The sequence below is a fragment of the Rhinopithecus bieti genome, unplaced genomic scaffold (assembly GCF_001698545.2).
Source record: "Rhinopithecus bieti isolate Rb0 unplaced genomic scaffold, ASM169854v2 scaffold_26710, whole genome shotgun sequence".
Taxonomy (NCBI): Eukaryota; Metazoa; Chordata; class Mammalia; order Primates; family Cercopithecidae; genus Rhinopithecus; species Rhinopithecus bieti.
Window position 1 is genome coordinate 252,222 of NW_016811906.1, and position 20,285 is coordinate 272,506.

Here is a 20,285-nt window from a genome sequence, read left to right on the forward strand (position 1 = left end):
TAATATAGCATTCCACTTTTATATCATTTTATAGCATATGAGTAATTTTTTAAAAAATTTTCTTTTCAGTTTAGACTACAGAACATCTCTTTAACAGAAGAAAAGTCTGGACATAATTTGATTAATCTCATATATTGAATTTTTTTGCAAGTATGAATATTACTGTATTAGTCTGTTCTCACACTGTTCATAAAGACATACCCAAGACTGGGTAATTTATAAGGAACGAGGTTTAATTGATTCACAGTTCCACATGGCTGGGGAAGCCTCACAATCGTGGCTGAAGGTGAATAAGGAGCAAAGTCACGTCTTACATGGTGGCAGGCAAAATTGCTTATGCAGGGGGAACTCCCATTTATAAAACCATCAGATCTCATGAGACTTGCTCACTACCACAAGAACAGTATGGGGAACCACCCCCATGATTCAATTATCTCTACCTGGCCCTGCCCTTGATACGTGGGGATTATTACAATTCAAGGTGAGATTTGGGTGGGGACACAGCCAAACCATATCAACTACATAAATGCAGCCAATAAATGGCAATAAATCTTCTATTTGTTTAAAATGTATCAATACAACAGTAAATTACTTTAAAAAAAACTTATTTTAGATAATTTTAGATTTCCAGAAAAGATTCAAAGGAATTACAGAGTATTCTCTCATACACTTCGGTTTCTACTAATGTTAACATCTTTTTTTTTTTTTAGACAAGGTCTTGTTCTGTTCCCTAGGCTGGAGTGCAGTGGGAGATCACAGCTCCCTGCAGCCTTAAACCTCAAGTGATCCCCCCACCTTATCCTCCCAAGAAGCTGGGACCACAGGTACACACCCACCACCCCCAGCTAATTTTTTATTTTTTTGTAGAGACAGGGTCTCACTATGTTGCCCAGGCTGCTCTTGAACATCTAGGCTCAAGTGATCCTCCCACCTCGGCCTCCCAAAATGCTGGGATTACAGGCATGAGTCACTGTACCCAGCCAATGTTAACATCTTATATTACCATAGACCATTTGCTGAAACTAAGAAACCAACATATTTGATACATTATTATTAAATGAACTCAAGACTTCATTCAGATTTCATCAGTTTTTCTCCTAATGTTCCTGTTCCATTCCAGGATGCAGTCTAGGGTACACACGGCACTTAGCTAAATTACTTTCAAAAGCAATAATTTCTTAAAATTCTACAGAGTAAAAAAGAAGCACTTTCTTACCTGCTTTACGCCAAAATTTCATGTGTTTAATTCCAGCTGTAATTAGTTTATCAGGCACATACGGGTTCATCTTTACAACAAAAATCTTATCTTTACTTCCCCTGAAATAAACATCAAAATGTTTTAGCTCTGAAGATTCATCATTTCTGTACTAATCTCTTGCCTAATCCATACCCTATCTTGATTACTCTATTTACTGAATATTTTTCTCCCACTTATCTCTCAGATGTGGACTGTGTATTTGTGTATTTGTTCTTTTGTCATCATTTTAATATGGTAATTCTGCTCAAGAGAATCTCAAAAGACAGAAATGGTCAAAACTGAACTTCTTTCAGACAGTATCTATAATACTGACTACAGTACTGTGCATAGGCAATGCTATTTGTGGCATGAATGGGTTAAAGGCAATTTTAAAACAATACTTTGTTATAGCTTAAGAGAGCCTTTCCAACTACAAAGTTCCTCTTAAACTATTGTTAATTTGGGCATTATCTATATATTCCATAAAAAGCATTTATCTATATATTTAAAGTGCTTTAACACTGCTTTAATAAATAGGAGGTTAAAATCTCTGACACTGTTGACTAGTTCCTCCTTTAAAGCATTGTTAATATTACTATAAAAAAACATGCTCACTATAGAAAACTCAGAAAATGAAGGAAAATATAAGAAAATAAAAACCTATAACTTCTTTGCGACATATATGCATGTGTATCTTTTTGCAGTTTAATATATAATGTGAGCATTTGATCATGCTCTCCAACAGCTCTATCATACAGTACAACACACTCTACCTGTACATGGAGATTTCAGATAGTTATATCCAATGCCATATTATAGTTATATTTAAAAGTGGGTTCACAAAGGATAAATCTACAAAGAAATTCTGAAATCATTTACTATGATTATATTATTTATTCAATGGTAACAAACACAGAAGCAATAAAAAGTTACATATTTGCTTGATTTCAAAATTGTTTTAATTTAAAATTTTTTAAGTCCAAAGTAATTCTAGTATTTTGCAAATGTGATATCAAGTTTTTTTCCTACCTTGCTATTGAAAGTTTCTCTCCTTTCTTCCAGTCCCACAGCACAACAGTATGGCTATCATCTATGCCAACTGACGCCAAACGTTTCCCATCCGCTGTGGAAAATTAATGAGAGAGATAAACTGAATATTAACACTCAGAAGAGAGAAAACATTCAGTATATATTCTTTTTTTTTTTTTTTTTTTTTTTTTTTNACCGCTGGTTTTTTTTTTTTTTTTTTTTTTTTTTTTTTTTTTTTTTTTGAGACGGAGTCTCGCTCTGTCCCCCTGGCTGGAGGGCAGTGGCGCGATCTCGGCTCACTGCAAGCTCCGCCTCCCGGGTTCACGTCATTCTCCTGCCTCAGCCTCCCGAGTAGCTGGGACTACAGGAGCCCGCCACCGCGCCCGGCTAATTTTTTGTATTTTTTTTAGTAGAGACGGGGTTTCACCGTGGTCTCGATCTCCTGACCTGTGATCCGCCCGCCTCGGCCTCCCAAAGTGCTGGGATTACAGGCGTGAGCCACCGCGCCCAGCCACATTCAGTATATATTCTAAACCCACATCCTATATTTAAAATTTGATAAAATAATGGTAAATGCTAGGCATGCATACAGCTATAAAAAGAACCAGAATTTATAAGGGAGGGAGAATGAAAGTTTCTCAAATCCTCTAAATGTATCTGCTCTCATTGCACCTGACCTCCTTTTCCTTATCTATCCATCAGGTTGGGATGGGAGGAGGGAGATAAGAAAAATGAAAAAAAGAGATTTAAAAAATACAAGGAAAGGGAAAACTAACAAAGGGATGAAGAAAATATTTATTTTAATTAAATTCACCATAAGAAATCTACTGTAATATAAGAACTTAGAGTAAGTATGAAAAGTTAATCAAATGAAAAACATGTAAGTTACAACATACTACCACTAATATGACTCCTTTTAGTAAAGGTCAATCGTATCAAGTAATACATAATGAACATAATAGACAAATCATTGAGACAAATGATCAGTGAATATCCTACGGGTGTGCATGTTTACAGGCTGTAAAGGCTCAGACCACAAGAAAATATTTTCCACTTTACCACACTTTGCAAGGCTCAATTAGTTCCTCATTGCTCTAGTGGTATTTTTCTTGGTGACTCACTTAGTTCGCAATTCATTTTCTAGTTTCTGTTAGCAAATCTTTGAATATGTATATATATTTCCCTCTGAACTCTACTATGGATAATTTATCGCTTCAGTCAGAGCAGCAAAAGCATTAATTCACTGTTTCTTAATGCAGAATTCTCTATTAATAGTATTTCCTCCCTCTTCCCAATTCACACCCTAACTTTCGCTGTAGACCTATCTGCAGTTGTCAAACTTTTAAATAAACCGAAAAGCACTAATATGATTTGAAATTATTTTTACAAGACGGCTTAAAATTGTCACTGTATAAATATGTCTAAAATAAGTATTTCAGTTCTCAACTCTTTCTTTGCTAGCCTTTTACCCTAAACATTTTCAAAGTTTAACTATAAAACAGCGAGATCAGTGCTTGCCCAATGTGGGAGATACAAACTACTTGCGGCAACTGAGATGAATTTAAGTTGTTATGTAGATAAACATTTTTATGTTACTAGAAACATGCAAATTTTAATAGGTATTAAAACTATACTTATTAAGTTATAATTATAAACTAGCTAGCAAATCCACACTTTCATAGTGTTTGATAAGGACAACAGTATACACATTTGATAAAAACTGTGAATGTCACAGCTAAAGGACAAGCTTAGGTAACACTGAGTTAGATTAAAATGCTATGTGTTGCCTCTGCATTTTGTTCATTCTTACTGAGATAGCAAACAGCTTTACCTGAGAAATCAACAGCACTAATACCACATTGGTGGTGGCCCTTTAATATGGACAATGGTTTAATGGTCTCTGTATCCCATATATGAATTGAGGGATCTCTACCAACCTAAAATAGAAAGAATTATAGACGTTATTATATACAATTAATTTCCATATCTATTAAAAGGAAATAAAACGGGAGATTTTTACAGCTTGACTTATTTACCACAGAAATTTATTAAATAAAAATTTAAAGCAGACTATACATGTGACTGATATTTTTTTCTTATACTTGTTCAAAAACTAATGAGGCTAAGTTCAGTGTTTCTAGGAATGATGTAACTAGAACTATGCGATTTTTATCATCTATTTCATCAATAAAGATAATAAATGCTTACTGAACATCTATTGTTTCTATGCAAGATACAATGAGCAATAAGACATTCAGGTAACTTTTGCAAACTCCTGCGAAAACAGGACATTATCAATCAAAGACAAACACCCCTTAATAGATGCTTAATGAACATGAAAAAGCTGTGGAGAAAGAGTCCATGGAAGAGAAGGTACTGGAGGTGGGCCTTCAGAAAGTACAGAACTTGAATATAAAGAATTCTAGAGTAAAATAATGGGGTAAACAAATATTCAGAGGGGGTTAAAGTACCAAGCATGTCAGCAGACCTGAAAAGGTAATTTTACTGCAGCACTCTGTCACTTATTTTTTAACTTGGTTTATGATGTTCACTAATGCACAGGTAAACTATCAATTCTTAATTATTCCTCTAGACTCAAGTAGTCCCTTTCTTTAACCACAAGTATAAAGAGATATCTTTGTATACAGAGACAACTCCTGAAATAATTAATAGAACTATCAATTATAGTTAATTTAGAGATTGATTTTATTCATTTATTTATTTTTATTTTTTTGAGACAGAGTTTCACTCTTGTTGCCCAGGCTGGAGTGCAGTGGCGCGATCTCGGCTCACCGCAACCTCCGCCTCCTGTGTTCAGGCGATTCTCTTACCTCAGCCCCCCGAGTAGCTGGGATTACAGGCATGCGCCACCACACCCGGCTAATTTTTTGTATTTTTCGTAGAGACAGGGTTTCTCCATGTTGGTCAGGCTGGTCTCGAACTCCCAACCTCAGGTGATCTGCCCACCTCAGCCTCCCAAAGTGCTGGGACTACAGGTGTGAGCTACCGGCACCCAGCCGAGATTGATTTTACAGAAAGATACAACAAATAACACTGCAATCAGCCAATATTTCACTAAGTTATTCAGCCAAACATTACCAGTAACTTTTTAGAAAACTTTTAAGATTTTTTATGGGAACATAGTAGTAAAAGTAACTTTTAAGTTTTCTTTTATATAAAACTTCTACAGAATTTGATGCTTTTGATGGTTTTACTGTACTACTCTCTTCTGGTTCCCTGGTTTCCTTGATCCCCACCTCCACCCTTGTATTTTATTTATTTATTTTTTTTTGAGACAGTGTTTCACTCCTGTTGCCCTGCTGGAGTGAAATGGCATGATGTTGGCTCATTGCAACCTCTGCCTCCCAGGCTCAAGTGATCCTCCTGTCTCAACCTCCCAAGTAGCAGGGACTACAGGCATGTGCCACCATGCCAGGCTAATTTTTGTATTTTTTGTAAAGATGGGGTTTCACTATGTGCCCAGGCTGGCCTTGAACTCCTGGGCTCAAGGGATCTGCTGCCTCGATTTTCCAAACTGCTAGGACTGCAGGCATGAGCCACAGCGCCCAGCTTCCTTGACTCCTACTAGTGAGTTTCCTTCTCAATTTCTTCACCTAGTTACTTAAATACAAACCTCTCCCAAGGTGGTCTTTAATTCTCCAGTCTTCTCATTCTTCATTTTTGCCCTGAGGTATCTCATTTCTACAATTTCAGTGATTAAACAATAAATACCTCCCCAAGTCCTTCTCTCAAACAGTTACTTTTCCTCTGAATTCAAGACTTACATTTTCAACTGTCTAGTGGACATCTCACCTGGAAATTATGATGATGACTAACATTCACTGAGAAGTGATTTATGTGCCAGAAACTGTTCCATAAGCACCTTACAAAGATTGACTCATGTACCGATCACAACAACTCTATGAGATAGGAACAGATAATATCCTTATTTTAAAGGATGAAGAAACGAAGGCAAAGAGGGGTTAGGTAATTTGCCAGTAGCTAATAAGTGGAAAAGCTTGGATTTCAATATCATATTCCATGAGGTATAGACAGTATTTAGTATAATATTGAGTGTTATTAAAGTACACTTAGCGCATCTCACTCAGGGATGAAGGGGAGAATGGAGAGGCTGGGAGAGTTCTCAGATAGGCTTAGCCTAAGTCTTAAAAGGAGCAGAAATTAAAGTTGGAAGGTTGAATGCAAGTGAAGAGAAAGAGTTTTCTAAGATGAAGGAACTAAGTAAAAGATGTGAAATAGCATTATACGTGTTGGACAAATTCTAAGGCAAGAAAATAGTTTACAAAGAGGCAAATGGTCAGGAGTTGGAGAGTCAGACTTGGTTAAAAGCCTTTAATTGCATTGGGAGTCAACTTTCAACTCTGCATTGATGTTATGCCTTGAATTGCATTTAACCGAGTCTCACTCTCCAACCTCCCCTTTTCATCCCTTACCATTTAGAGCTTGTGGCTATTTAGACAGCTGTTTAGACAGCCTACAAGCTATTAATACTAATAAACATGGAAGAATTTTAAGACTTTTAGAAAGATTACTAGTGAATGGGGAAAATGGATAGAGGAAAAAACTTAAGCAGGAGACCAATGGCTATAGTAATGTTTCAGAAATTGTGAAGCACTGATTGTCAGTAGAGGTATGGAAAAATTAAAGATAAAAAGAATATTGAAGATAAAGAATAAATATATATTCAGGTGAAAGAATGGGTGCAACTTGAGGACTGACTAGCTTTAGGGGTGAAGAACAAGATTAACTTCCAGGCTTAGGCAACCAAGTTAATACAGTACTATGTTCCAAGAAGGAAACGTAAAAGGATGAACAGGTTTGGAAGGGAAGACTAATCCTATTTACCTCCGTTTTAGACATATTGAACCTGAGTTGCCCACAGGACATCTAAATCAGTGTATTTTTAGTGAATTATATATATACACACACACACATATACAAACAGAGTAACTTGTCCAATTCTTGTACTACATTCTGATGAGCTCCCGATAGTGGCAGCCAGTCCGAGTTATCTTTGTGTTTCCCCCACAACATTTAATGCTTTTGAATAGGAAGCACTCAACAAGTATTTGCTGAATTAAACAAAATTTCTAAATTATAGTACAATTAGTCATGTTACTCGACTTTGCAGGTAAGTTTCTTTCACATTCTTTCATTTCCACTTAAGATTACAGTTCCTGACAAGGGGTTATTCTTTGTATTTAATTCTCCAGAGGCAAAACTCTCTAGATTTTTCATCTAAATTGGTTTTTTAAAAATTGTTTTATTTGGGAAAAGTGCTTCTTACAAAAGGGAAGCCGCAAAATACAGAGACCTCTGCAACAATTATTTGTTTTTTTTCTTAAAGTGAAAGAATGGGTGGGATTCAAGGAATCAAAGCAGTAGATGGACAAACCAGGAGCATCCCTGAGTTATTTCCAGGAAACAGAACATCAAAACACAAAGGTAAAATTTCCAATCAAGGAATTCTTCCAACGACTTAACTTTATCTAGTCTCGATTCCCAAACCCTCCCCTTCGGTGGAAAAGTATGACTTATTACTGCAAACCCATTAATCCACTACAATAAACACCTTAGAACAGAGTTTTTAATCACATCTGTCTACCTGAAAACTCAGAAGTGGAATGAAGCAAATACCCACAAAACAAACATAAAACCTGACAAGAAAATGCCCCAAATGAGGACAAAGGTTTCTCAGAAAGTGCCTGCACTGGAAAGGCTAGATCATAAAACATTAAATACAACTGTGCATCCAAGACCCAGTTTGTGTTAATATAGGGGATAACCAGGTAGTTTTAACCTCTACCTACCCTCCTGATTAGTTCCTCCACTAATGTCCATAATGCATTCTAAGATTTGAACACTGTGGGTTATGTATAGTTCTTTAAATAATCTAGGCTTTTTTTTTTTTTTTGCCCTACTTTTACCTTTTACACATGCTATAATACAGTTAAAATGCTTTTTCCCAACTTCCCCTCTGCCAAGTAAACAATTCAGCTCAAATGTCATCATCTCTACGAGGGTTTCTTCGATTCTACTGGACACAATTAATCATTAGTTCTTCTTCATTACATTGCTACAAGACTTTGTACATATTTCTACATTTAAAAACAGGGTGATTTTGCCTTCCAAGGGACATCTGGGCACTGTCAGGAGATATTTTGGGTTGCCACAACTCAGAGAAGTGGGTGTTACTGACACTAATGGGTTGAGACCAGGTATGCTGCTAAATATCGTACAATGCATAGGTCAGCCTCCCACAACAAATAATTACCTGCCCCAAAACATCAATAGTGCTAAAGTATTGTCATAAATATAGATCAGTCTGATCTACACTTAGGACACTGTATAACAACTCAGAATATGAGTTTCCACCATGGCAAGAAGTTGTCTTATTTATCTTTATATTCCTAGCACATTTCTTGCTACACAGAATGTGCTTGATGAATGTTTCTGAGTGAATGAAAGAAAGGAATAAGGAAAGGGAAAGGAAGGAGAGAAAGAGCAAGTAAAGAGAGGCACAAAGAAAGGAAGAAGAATGGGAGAAAGAAAAAAGGGAGGAGTTTTCTCTCCTTTCAGGAAAGCTATATAGGAGGATGCAAGTTGAACCCCTTTTCCACATATCCTAGCTAAAAGGTATCTTTACACAGTGTTTAAAGCCAGACAGACTGAAGGCTTTAGGCTTTATTACCTATTAGCTGATTGATCTTAAGCAAATTATTTAATTTCTCCAAACCTGAACCTCGTCATTTGTAGACTGAAGGAAATAATTTTACTCTCACAAGGTTGAGGTGAGAATAAAATAAATATACATCAATAAACTAGTAAAATACTTACATATAGTAAGAATCTATAAACTTCATTTCTTCCCTTCCTTCTCTAAGAATATCCATATAGAGAGGTATCAGTTAAGATTTTCTCAGGGTTTTTTATTTCAATATTTGTGCTTTCTACTTTGGTAAACCTGAATAGATTACTATCCTGGTTGTAAAATAAAGAGACATAGTCCTTTGGTTTGTCACAGGACATTTGTTAAATTATTTATTGTTTTAGGTGACTCAACCTAAAGAAACCAGATTTCTAGTCTTTACGTTTTCTTTAATTTTACTCACTAATTTAAAAAATTAATATCATGACAGAAAAAAGAAGCCAGAGCTATGAGTTCCAAATTTAAATTAAAATAATTCAAATTAAAACAATAAAAACTTTAAGTAAAACTGTAGGAAAAAAGTTTGGGGTAAATTTTATTTATAATCTGAAAATAAAACCCATTCTAAAGAATTCTTTACTCTTCATTTCCTAGAACACAAAAGAGATATATGATTAATTTATTTAAACTCAAACAGAGGTGTAGCTTATCTGGCTCACTGTCAGTCTTTCAAACCTACCTGGCCTGTTGCCACGTAGTCTTTCAAAGGATGAATAGTTAGGCAGAGAATATCATCATCATGACCCAGATAAAAACGCTGTGTGTTCTGCTGTCGATTATAAATGACACCCACTGCTGCCACATGGTACACAATTTCACCAATTTGAGTATAAAACAGATTACTTCGACAGTCATAACCTCTGTAACTAATATAGAAAACAAATCATATGTAATTAATTTTGGTCTTTTATCTGATCAATACAGAACATACAGGAGAGAAGTAGGTACCCTTTGAGTGAATCATTCAATTTCCAGTTTTACAGGACACTAAACAATTTTTTTTTAAAGAGATGGGGTCTTGCTCTGTCACTCAGGCTGAAGTGCAGTGGTGTGATCAGAGTTCCCTGCAACCTTGACCACCCAGGCTCAAAGGATCCTCCCACCTCAGCCCTCCAAGTAGCTGGGACTACTGCTGCATGCCACTGTGCCTGGCTAATTTTTGTATTTTTTGTAGAGATGAGGTTTTGCCATGTTGTCCAGGCTGGTCTCGAACTCCTCAGCTCCACCCACCTTGGCCTCCCAAAGTGCTGGGATTACAGGTGTAAGCCACCATGCCCAGCCTGAACAATTAAAAAATACCACCACCTCTGATCCAATAAGCTTTTATGAACTGCTCGGACTGCAAATGGCTAAATCTAAGGTATAACATTGAGTGAAAAAAACAAGGTAGAGAATAGTATGTATAGTATACTACTATTTACGTAAGTATAATACTAAAATTGTATACTATAAAATAAAACAATTGCTTTTTATAAGTAAAAGGTATAGAAAAGAATATATATTTGTAATTGTTGTATAAGCATTTCTGAAACTAATAGTGACTATCTGCAGAGAGGGGAAATGATGGCTGGGAGGGCAGAGGTGGGAGAAAGATTTTCAAACTGTACCCTTTTATACACCTTAATATAACATATATTCCAAAAATAAGTTTAAACAACAATTTCAAAATATCATATTCATCCGAGACAAAGTAGCCAAATCTTAAATGATCAAAATAAGTCCATTTATAGCAACCTTGCTTTGCACTTCAAAGAAACCCAATTCATAAAATACAACTGCATAAAAACTACTGACCATTTTAACACTGGAGAAAAAATACTTTTACTTAATAAATCCTTTTTAAAATTTTTGATAAGTATTATCAGTCAGGTAAGAAAATGAATGCTGGCTGAAAGGTAGAAAAGAGTCAGATTGGAAAACCTATTTCTGCCAAGCTGAAATGTGAGACCTGTCTTGACGGATGTTCTAAGAGAATTCAGAACCTGTATTTTGGTGAAATTAAAATATTTAGGCAAAAATGCTCATGCAAGAAGTTACAATATCATTCCAAATTAGACATATTAAGGGGAGATGATTATCTCTTACATTTTACTTGTTTAAAGAGGTCCATTTCCATAAATATGAAACTTTCATAAGATTTATTTTTTTATTTAATAAACACTTACATAGTGCTTATTATGTGCCACACAATGTTGTAAATCACCACTAGCATTGCCTTATTCACTCCTCATCAGAACCTTGTAAGGTAGGTACTTGATATGATTCAGATATTTGTCCTGTCCAAATCTCATGTTGAAATGTGATCCCCAGTGTGGGATACTGGGAAGTGCCCTGGTGGGAAGTGTTTGGGTCATAGGGGCAGATCCCTCATGAATGGCTTTATGCCATCCCCTTGGTGTTGAGTGAGTTATCATCTCCTGATTTACTCAAACAAGATCTGATTGCTTAAAGAGTCCAGCAACCCCCTTCCCTTTCGATCCCTTTTTTCTTGCTCTCTCTCTCACTACGTAACACACCTGCTCCCCCTTTGCCTTCTACCATGAGTAAAAGCTTCTTGAGGCTTCACCAGAAACTGAGCAGAGGCTGCTACCCTGCTTGTACAGCCTGCAGAACACTGAGCCAAATAAACCTCTTTTCTTTATAAATTATCCAGCTTCAGGTATTCCTTTATAGCAATGTGAAATGGACTAACACAGTACTATTATCTCCATTTCACAGACACAAAAAAAGAAGCAGAGAGGTTAAGTGACTTGTTTAAAGTTACAAAGCACAGACATGCCCAGTTGTCCCAACAGTATCCTTTATAATCATTTTAAAAATCCAGATATTTAAAAAAATATCTTTCAATTTGGTTTTGTCTAATGTCTCCTTATGATTAGATTCAGGTGATGTGTTTTCCCCATGGGCAATGTTGTATACTTTCAGATACGTCATTTCAGGGGATACAGTCAGTTCTATCATTAGAGATGTTAAGCTAGTAAGTGTGAACCAAAATTCAAACATATAAATGAAAGATAGTTGTTTTATACCCGTGAACAAAGTGTAATCGAATACTATTTCCCGGAGCCCGCTCTCTTCTTTTAGAAGTAGCACTTTTTTGTTTCTCTTTGCATTGTTCTTTAAGCTGAGGTAGATCTTCTTTGTAAACCTTTAAAAAATGTACATAAGTAGAAATATTCTTAGAATATATATTAATAAAGGTTTTCATATACTCTCAATATAACTTTCAGACATTGTCTGAAAACAACCTTTAATAATAGTCTTAAATGAAAAGGTAATTCATGAAATTTACTCCCTTGGAAAGAATAAGCAAATTCACATTTTCTACATACCACACTGACAAACAGATATTTAGTGTTCCAGGAAATTTTTATACTTCACGAACGAATACTGTTAAGGGAATAAATGTGAGTATACTATGACAAAATCCTATAGGCAAATAGAAGGCAAGCATACTTCATATACCAACCATTTAATGTAAAAAAATTTTACACAAGTGTACTCTAACACTGACAGTGGGAAAACTAATATAATCATACATTGCTTGGGAAATTAAAGACACAAAAGATAACAACAGATGATTAACGGGGAGCAAGATAAAGAAGAAATTGGACTTTTCAGAGAAAAACTGTGTGATATGGAAAATTACCTGTCGATGGTAGGTGAGCTGTGTCTCTTGTTCAATTTCAGAATCCAGCTCTGGAACATCAGACAGATCTGAATCTGATTCATCACTATGAGAGTCAGCCAGACTTTCTGTAATTTTTAAAAATGAAATGTTACTTGTTTAAAGAAGATTCATTTTCAAAACAGCACTGGAAAATTAATGATTAAGAGCTACGTCAGTTGACATGGAGACAAGCCATAAAACAATCAAATGAAATTACCTATTCAAGTGACACAGATGTCAGTAAACTGCACTACAGATTATCTTCCTCTCCACTCACTGCAAACTCAATAGCTCCTTTAAATCCCTTCACTGGCTCCCCAATGACCGCTACATCAAATTTAAATGTCTGTGCAAATATAAGTGAATATAACCTATAATTAACATGAAAATAGCTAAAATACTATATGCAACAGATGAATTGACATTAGATAATTTTGGTCAATAAAAGCATTTCCCAAATCTAGATACCCATCTCCCAGAGGATATATTCAATGTTTGTTTTGCTATTAATATAACTGTTTCTTCACTCATTATTAGACAGATTAAAATGCAATCAAAATGACTTTGTATTCCACACTCTATGACATCTAACTTTAAACATATAGAACTAATATTTTAACTTGAAATTTCTACTAATAACAAACTATACTGTTAGCTTATGAGGCTAGATTATACTTTAACATAAAATTGTTATTTGGGGGTTACTGAAGAATTATTTGACAGGGAAATTGCTTAGGTAATGTATACTACTCACCTTGGGGTGCTATGTGAAGAGCATCTTTCAGTTTTCTTTCAGGAATAAATTTCCACTGAAAGACAGAGTGATCTGCTCCACCAATAGAAATAACCCACTGATAATCATGTGACCATCTGACATTAGTTACGTGAGCTGAATGGCCAATATATTTTCTAAACTTGGCTCCTATAATAAAAATATATCTTTAAATTGATAAATGAATGCTAAACAAAATACCATTTCAAACAATTTTTATACATGAACCACTGTATCATCCTTCTATTAACTGAATTATGAACAAATGGGAAATAAGCTGACTCAAAAATTGAACAAATGAATGAATCTGTATCAAGGAATAAAAATATCTCCTCTGCTGATTCACAAGGAACCACAAAGGCTATGAGGCATTATCTTACCACTTTGAGAAAACCTGGGAATCAACTGTTTTATACTGAAACATTTGAATGTTTTGGCCTGAGGCCTTTGGGCTTAAGTGAAATTCAAAGAACTAATCAACTCAACCTTACCCCCATTATTCTCAACCCAAGCAGCCAGAGGATCCTTTTAAGACTTAAGTCATCAACAAAATAATAGCAAACTGAATTCAGCAACGCAAACTGAATTCAGCAACATATAAAAAGGATTAAACAACATAATCAGATGAGATTTATGCCAGGAATGCAAGTTAGGTTCAACATTAAAAAGCCAATCAATGTAATACATCATATTAATCGAAGTCAAATATGCCCAGTTGTTCCAACAATGTCCTTTAAAATCATTTTAAAAATCCAGATATTTTAAAAAATATCTTTCAATTTGGGTTTTGTCTAACACCTCCTCGTGATTAGATTCAGGTGATGTGTTTTGGGTATGGGCAATGTTACATCCTTTTGGATATGTCATTTCAGGGGATACGGTCAGTTCTATCATTAGAGATGTTAAGCTGTATCATTTGGCTAAGGTGGTATACACCCAATTTCTCCAATAATAAAGGAATCATTTAACTTTGTGGTTTTCTTAAAAATCTCTGTGGCAACAGGGATAGATTTTATTTATTTATTTATGACAGAGACAGAGTTTCGCTATGTTGCCCAGGCTCGTCTCCAGTTCCTGGGCTCAAGCAATCCTCCCGCCTTAGCCTCCCAATGTGTCAGGATTACAGGCATGAGCCACTACATCCTACAGGAATATATTTTTAGAATATATTCTCTATCTCCTCCTCCTGGTATGTGGCATTATATACATATTCTTGTTAAAGTACACAGGATACAATGATAGTTAGCTTCATTTTGATATTGTTTTGAACATTTTATATTAAGTTATAGAAGACTTGTATATCAGGATGCCAAAGCCCCATCAACAAAATTCTGGAGAAAAATTTTCATCTTGGTCATTAAGATAGCTATCAAAATTAACACATAAAATAGAATCAAAACTCATCTAAAGTTATAATTTACTGCTGCTTAATAGTAATACTGTTATTTTAGGAATAAATTTTTTATGTAGCTTAATATAAGTCACTAATTTAACTTCCCATATTTCAACCCAGCAAATACTATAAGGTAAGGGCTCTTATATAGGAATACATTACTTTCCTATCGAGAGAGCTTTGACTACTACTACTACCTTTGATGCAACCCTCAAGCACTCTTAGACATCAGAGAGTCTTAAAAGTTAAAGCCAGAAATTCAAACAAATAAAATTCCAAGTTCTAAGATCTACTAATTTGTTATGTCAGGGCAAATTAAAGAGTTAAAGCATCTACTCTGACTACACTGAGTGATAGAGAGAGGTACAAATAATCCTGTAAGTCCCTTCCCAACTTTTCTTTGAGACTTTTCAAAGACCCTCTTGGATAAACCAAGGCAATTAAACAAGAAAGTTGTAAAATAAGTCTAAGAGAAACCAGTTAATTGTAGTCAATGGGACTGTATTAATAATTTTTAATAACCAGTCTAATTTTTAATAATTTGTTCTGATAAATGGGTGTCTTAAAAGTGAACCTAGATATCACATCTTTCATGAAGTGACCTTGACTCACCAAGACCAAGTTACATCCTTCCAGAATTCTCTGTGATTACTCCTTGTAATTATACTTACATAACACTGAAATGTAATAGACTATTTACTTGTTCACTCCTCCATTAAAACTATAAGCTCTTTGAAGAGAGCGGTGGTGTCTTGTTTAATATATATCCCTGGTGCCTGGTATATAGCAAACACTCATTAGATATTTGAAGAAAGAGAAAAAGAAAAGAAAAGGAAAGATTACATTTCCTTTTGCTCTGCTTGGACATTTGGGTTGGAATGCTAGATTGTAATGGAGGAAAGAGTAGTGAAGGAAACTGAGGGCATGAAGATGATTCCAACCCCTATAATGCACAGAAGAGGGCAAAAGTTTGATGTAGCTTAAAGAATATCAGAATTGAAATCAAAAGACTAGTGCTTGAGCATCAGTTTGACCATTTAATAGCACAGAAGTGTGAGCATTCCACCAAACCTCTTTTGGACTCCATTTCCTCATTTTGAAATGTAAATTGGATTATATGCTCACAAGGTGCCTTTTGATTATGAAAACTATGATAAAAAATGATTCAATAATAAGAATAGTTAAGGCCTAAACAGTATATCATCAATTAGGACGAATATCTCAGAGAAAAAACTTATCAAGACAAGCTATAACGATCATAGAAGCTTCCTATTTAAAAGAAGATGAAAATTCTTGGTAAGGATAAAGAAATATACTAAAATACTTGTGTTTCAATGACTCCATTTCTTTCCTAATGTGTTTTAATGTGCATTTTCACACAAGGGTAATATGAACTAAATATTTTCAATATATTGTAGCAATATGACAAAAGACTTTTTCCATTTAACTATGTTTTAATGACATTAAACTTCTAGATATGGGAATATATAAATATATGAAAATATCTTTCTGACCCTAGTAAAAGCAACAATTTCTTAATATACAAATCTACACTACCTATAAGAAAAGAAAGAGAAATAGACTTAACTACACTGAAATTAAGAACTGGCCAAGAAAATACATCATTAAGAAAACAAAAAGGCAAGTCACAAACTGGGAAAAGATATTTGCAAACTATAAAAATTACAAAGCATTTGTATTATAAGAGTATATAAAGTAATTCTTACACATCAATAAAAGAAATAACTCAATAGAAACACAGGAAAGAGATATGAACCCATGTTTCACAGAGAAGAAAACACAGGAGACCAAAACATATTTTAAAAGATGGTTAACCTCATTTGTGGTCAGACAAATGGAAATTAAGACCTCAGTGTGACATCATTTACACGAACTGGATTTGCAAAAGTTAGAAAGTATAGCAATATCAAGTGCTGAATCAACAGGCTTTGTAAAATTGTATAACCAATTTGGAAAATAATTTGGTATTTTCTTATAACGTCCACATTCTCCATGACCCAGAAATTTCACTCCTAGTTATTTCACTACTTTAAGAAACCTGATTTAATATCAAAAGATGGGAAATGACCCAAATGTACAATGACAGGCAAATAAATGCATAAATTGCAGCATAAACTTACAACACAATATTTTGCAGCATTAAAGCTACATGCAACAAATGGAAAACAGCACTGAATAAGTCCCTGTTATAAATTTGTTGTTGTTGTTGTTTTTGTTGTTGTTGTTGTTAGATATTTGGTTTTTCCTATGAATTTCCTGGAATCTAAATGATATTTTCTCCAAATATAAATTTTCATTTGCCAACAAGAAGTACAGAGAGGATCTTGGCCATTATTAACAGTGATGGAGGTGATGCCCTCACCCTGACCTCACCTTTCCGTTCTCCCTGACCCTGATCTGCTCACCATCCACCAGAGCCCCTATGCTGCTGCCTAGAAAGAGTCCTGGATTCTTTCAGAGATTATGGTCAGGAGCAGGTGAAACTAGAGAAAAAGAGGATGATAATGAAGAAAAAAATATGAAGGGGGTGGAATGCTTTGGGCTTCCATTTAGAGTGCAGTAAATGTAGGGTATATGTGGTTCATGCAATCATTCTCTCTTTTCGCTAACTTCATATATTTTTTTGTTTCAATTACAATGATTCTATAACATAAACTAATTCTATTATTTAAAATCCACATTTTGTAAATGCTGCACTTCTAAGAAGTCACCTAATGAATATCACCTGAGTGGATATGTAAAATACATGAATACATCAGCTCCATTTTTCTAACCTTAACTTGGACTAGCAATGCAACTTAATAATTACTCTAAAAGAAAGAGAATACCTCTTTCTAGTAATACTGCTAACTTCAAGGTATGTAATTATGTGAATTCAATACATACCTAATCTTTTTTGGCCCAAGTCGTCTGCAAAACACAAAATCTTAAAATACTTATATCAATATTATAAAAATGCAGTAGTCGTATTCGGTCTTTCCCACTTACCTAGCTACAATCTCAAGCTGATTCACAAGTGCCTAGAAATAAAAATCATCCTTACTAGAAAATAAATTACCAGCAAAAAATCTAACAAAAGGGAAACAAAAAAGAGGAGCAATTTGTACTTATATCTTTGAAGGAGTGAATAATCTCTTAAAACAAGACTAATTTTCTTAGGCTTTGGTAAAATATTCACACAGCAATTCAAAGAACTACTACACATTTTATAAATGAAATAAAATTACTGTGCAATAATACCAACTTCTCTCTTGCAAATGATAAAACAATCAATAAATCCTATTCACTTGACTAAGAAAACTCAGAAGATTAAAGCATTTTGTTTTTGCATAGAGGGCAGTATGTGAAACAATTAAGTAGGAGCAACGTCTAAGAGTAAGATCATCATGACTCTTACTGAATCTCACACTTTATAACCAAGCAAGTGCCATCTTAAAATTTGTTGTGCCTGGTGACTCTCATGTCCTGGCTATGTGGTGGGACTCAGAAATAGGGTACTTTAATTGTTAGAGATTTAACCAGCCTTTTGATATGGTTTGGCTCTGTGTCCCACCCAAATCTCATCTCGAATTGTAATCTCCATATGTTGAAGGAGGAACCTGGTGGGAGGTGACTGAATTATGGCGGCAGTTCCCCCATGCTGTTCTCGTGACAGTGAGTGAGTTTTCATGAGATCTGATGGTTTAAAAGTGTTCAGCAGTTCCCCTATTGTTCCTACTCTCTCTCCTACTGCCATGTAAGATGTGCCTTGCTTCCCTTTTACCTTCTGCCATGACTGTAAGTTTTCTGAGGCCTCCCAAGCCATGGGGAACTGTGAGTCAATTAAACCTCATTTTTTAAAAAACAAATTACCCAGTCTCAGGAAGTTCTTCATAGCAGTGTGAAAACAGACTAACACACCTTTATTAACACACTTAGTGAAGTATCTTCACACGCACCTAGGAAGCTGACATCTCACAGGCAGGAACCAACAACATGGCAAGCTGGCCAAGATCTTAAACTCATCACTTTACCTTAGAGGCACAACGGAAACACTAGCCTGGGCTTCTGGAAAAATTAAGCCCTTAAGTTTGACATCAGTAGATTATATATTTGAATCAAACTACTTTAGCTGTTTCCAAAAATCACCTTTACTAAGCTACATTTTAATGTTTGCCCAACGGCTTGTATCAACAAGCCAGGTGAAAAATCACTACTGCATCTGCTATAGGTGTTGATGCTCTAGGAATACACATTCACTACATCGAATATAAAGTTCCATACCTCAGGAAAGCTCCTCAAAAATTTTCCAAAGAAACTTTGATTTGCTAGAGAAGTAAGTATGCTTTTTTTTTTAAATGTAGAATGAAAACTATTTGTGCCCTGTTTTATTTTTGGTTTCCACGAAGCTCAGAATTAAATTTGATGTTTGACTACTGTCATTTTCTTTATCTAGTTTGAATATGGTACTTCTATTTATATTTCCCCTGATACTGATTCTCTATTTGTATAGTTACTTTAGTACTTATGGACTTGTTATGAGCTGACTCAAATACTTTATGAAATAGGCATGGAATAAATCAATGATACCTAATAGAGCATTTTATTTAATTATCCCAGGTCTATGAACAGAATGATTTGTATCATTTTAGAAGAGATCCAAGAAAAAGAGGTGATAATATAAAACATGTAGAAAATAATCAAATGATAAGACCCTGTATTAGTCCATTTTCAAACTGCTATAAAGAATTGCCCAAGACTGAGTAATTTATAAAGGAAAGAGATTTAATTGACTCGCAGTTCAGCATGGCTGGGGAGGCCTCAGGAAACTTACAACAATCATGGGAGAAGGCAAAGCGGAAGCAAGGAAACTTCTTTACAGGGTGGCATGAAGGAGAAGTGGGTGAGATCACAGGAAAAACTACCATTTATAAAACCATCAGATCTCGTGAGAATTCATTCACTATCACAACAGCAGCATAGGGGAAACTGCCCCCATAATCCAATCACTTCCCACCAGGTTCCTCCCTTAACACCTGGCGATTATAATTCAAAATGAGATTTGGCTGGGGACATAAAGCTAAACCACATCAGACCCTGCTCACGCCTGTAAACGTAGCACCTTGGGAGGCTGACGCAGGAAGATCGCCTGAGGTGAGGACTTTAAGACACAGCCTGGCCAACATGGTGAAACCCTGTCTCTACTTAAAATACAAAAATTAGCTGGGCGTGGTGGCGCATGCCTGTCATCCCAGTTACCTGGGAGGCTGAGGCAGCAGGGTTGATGGAACACAGGAGGTGGAGGCTGAAGTGAGCAGAGATTGCCACTGCACTCCAGCCTGGGTAACAGAGCGAGACCCTGTCTCAAAATATATATATATATATATATATATATATGCACACACACACACACACACACACACACACATATACGTATATACGTATATATATATA

The 20,285-nt window shown here is 35.3% G+C and overlaps 1 protein-coding gene across 1 annotated transcript in view; it reads right to left on the minus strand.

Annotated features, from left to right (window-relative positions):
* EML5 (EMAP like 5) overlaps positions 1–20,285 on the minus strand; it is a 205,258-nt gene that overhangs the window by 91,214 nt on the left and 93,759 nt on the right. Inside the window, 7 exon segments of the mRNA XM_017895377.1 lie at positions 1,217–1,317; positions 2,267–2,360; positions 4,098–4,203; positions 9,676–9,862; positions 12,026–12,144; positions 12,646–12,752; positions 13,421–13,588. Coding sequence (XP_017750866.1) covers positions 1,217–1,317; positions 2,267–2,360; positions 4,098–4,203; positions 9,676–9,862; positions 12,026–12,144; positions 12,646–12,752; positions 13,421–13,588 — 882 coding nt within the window.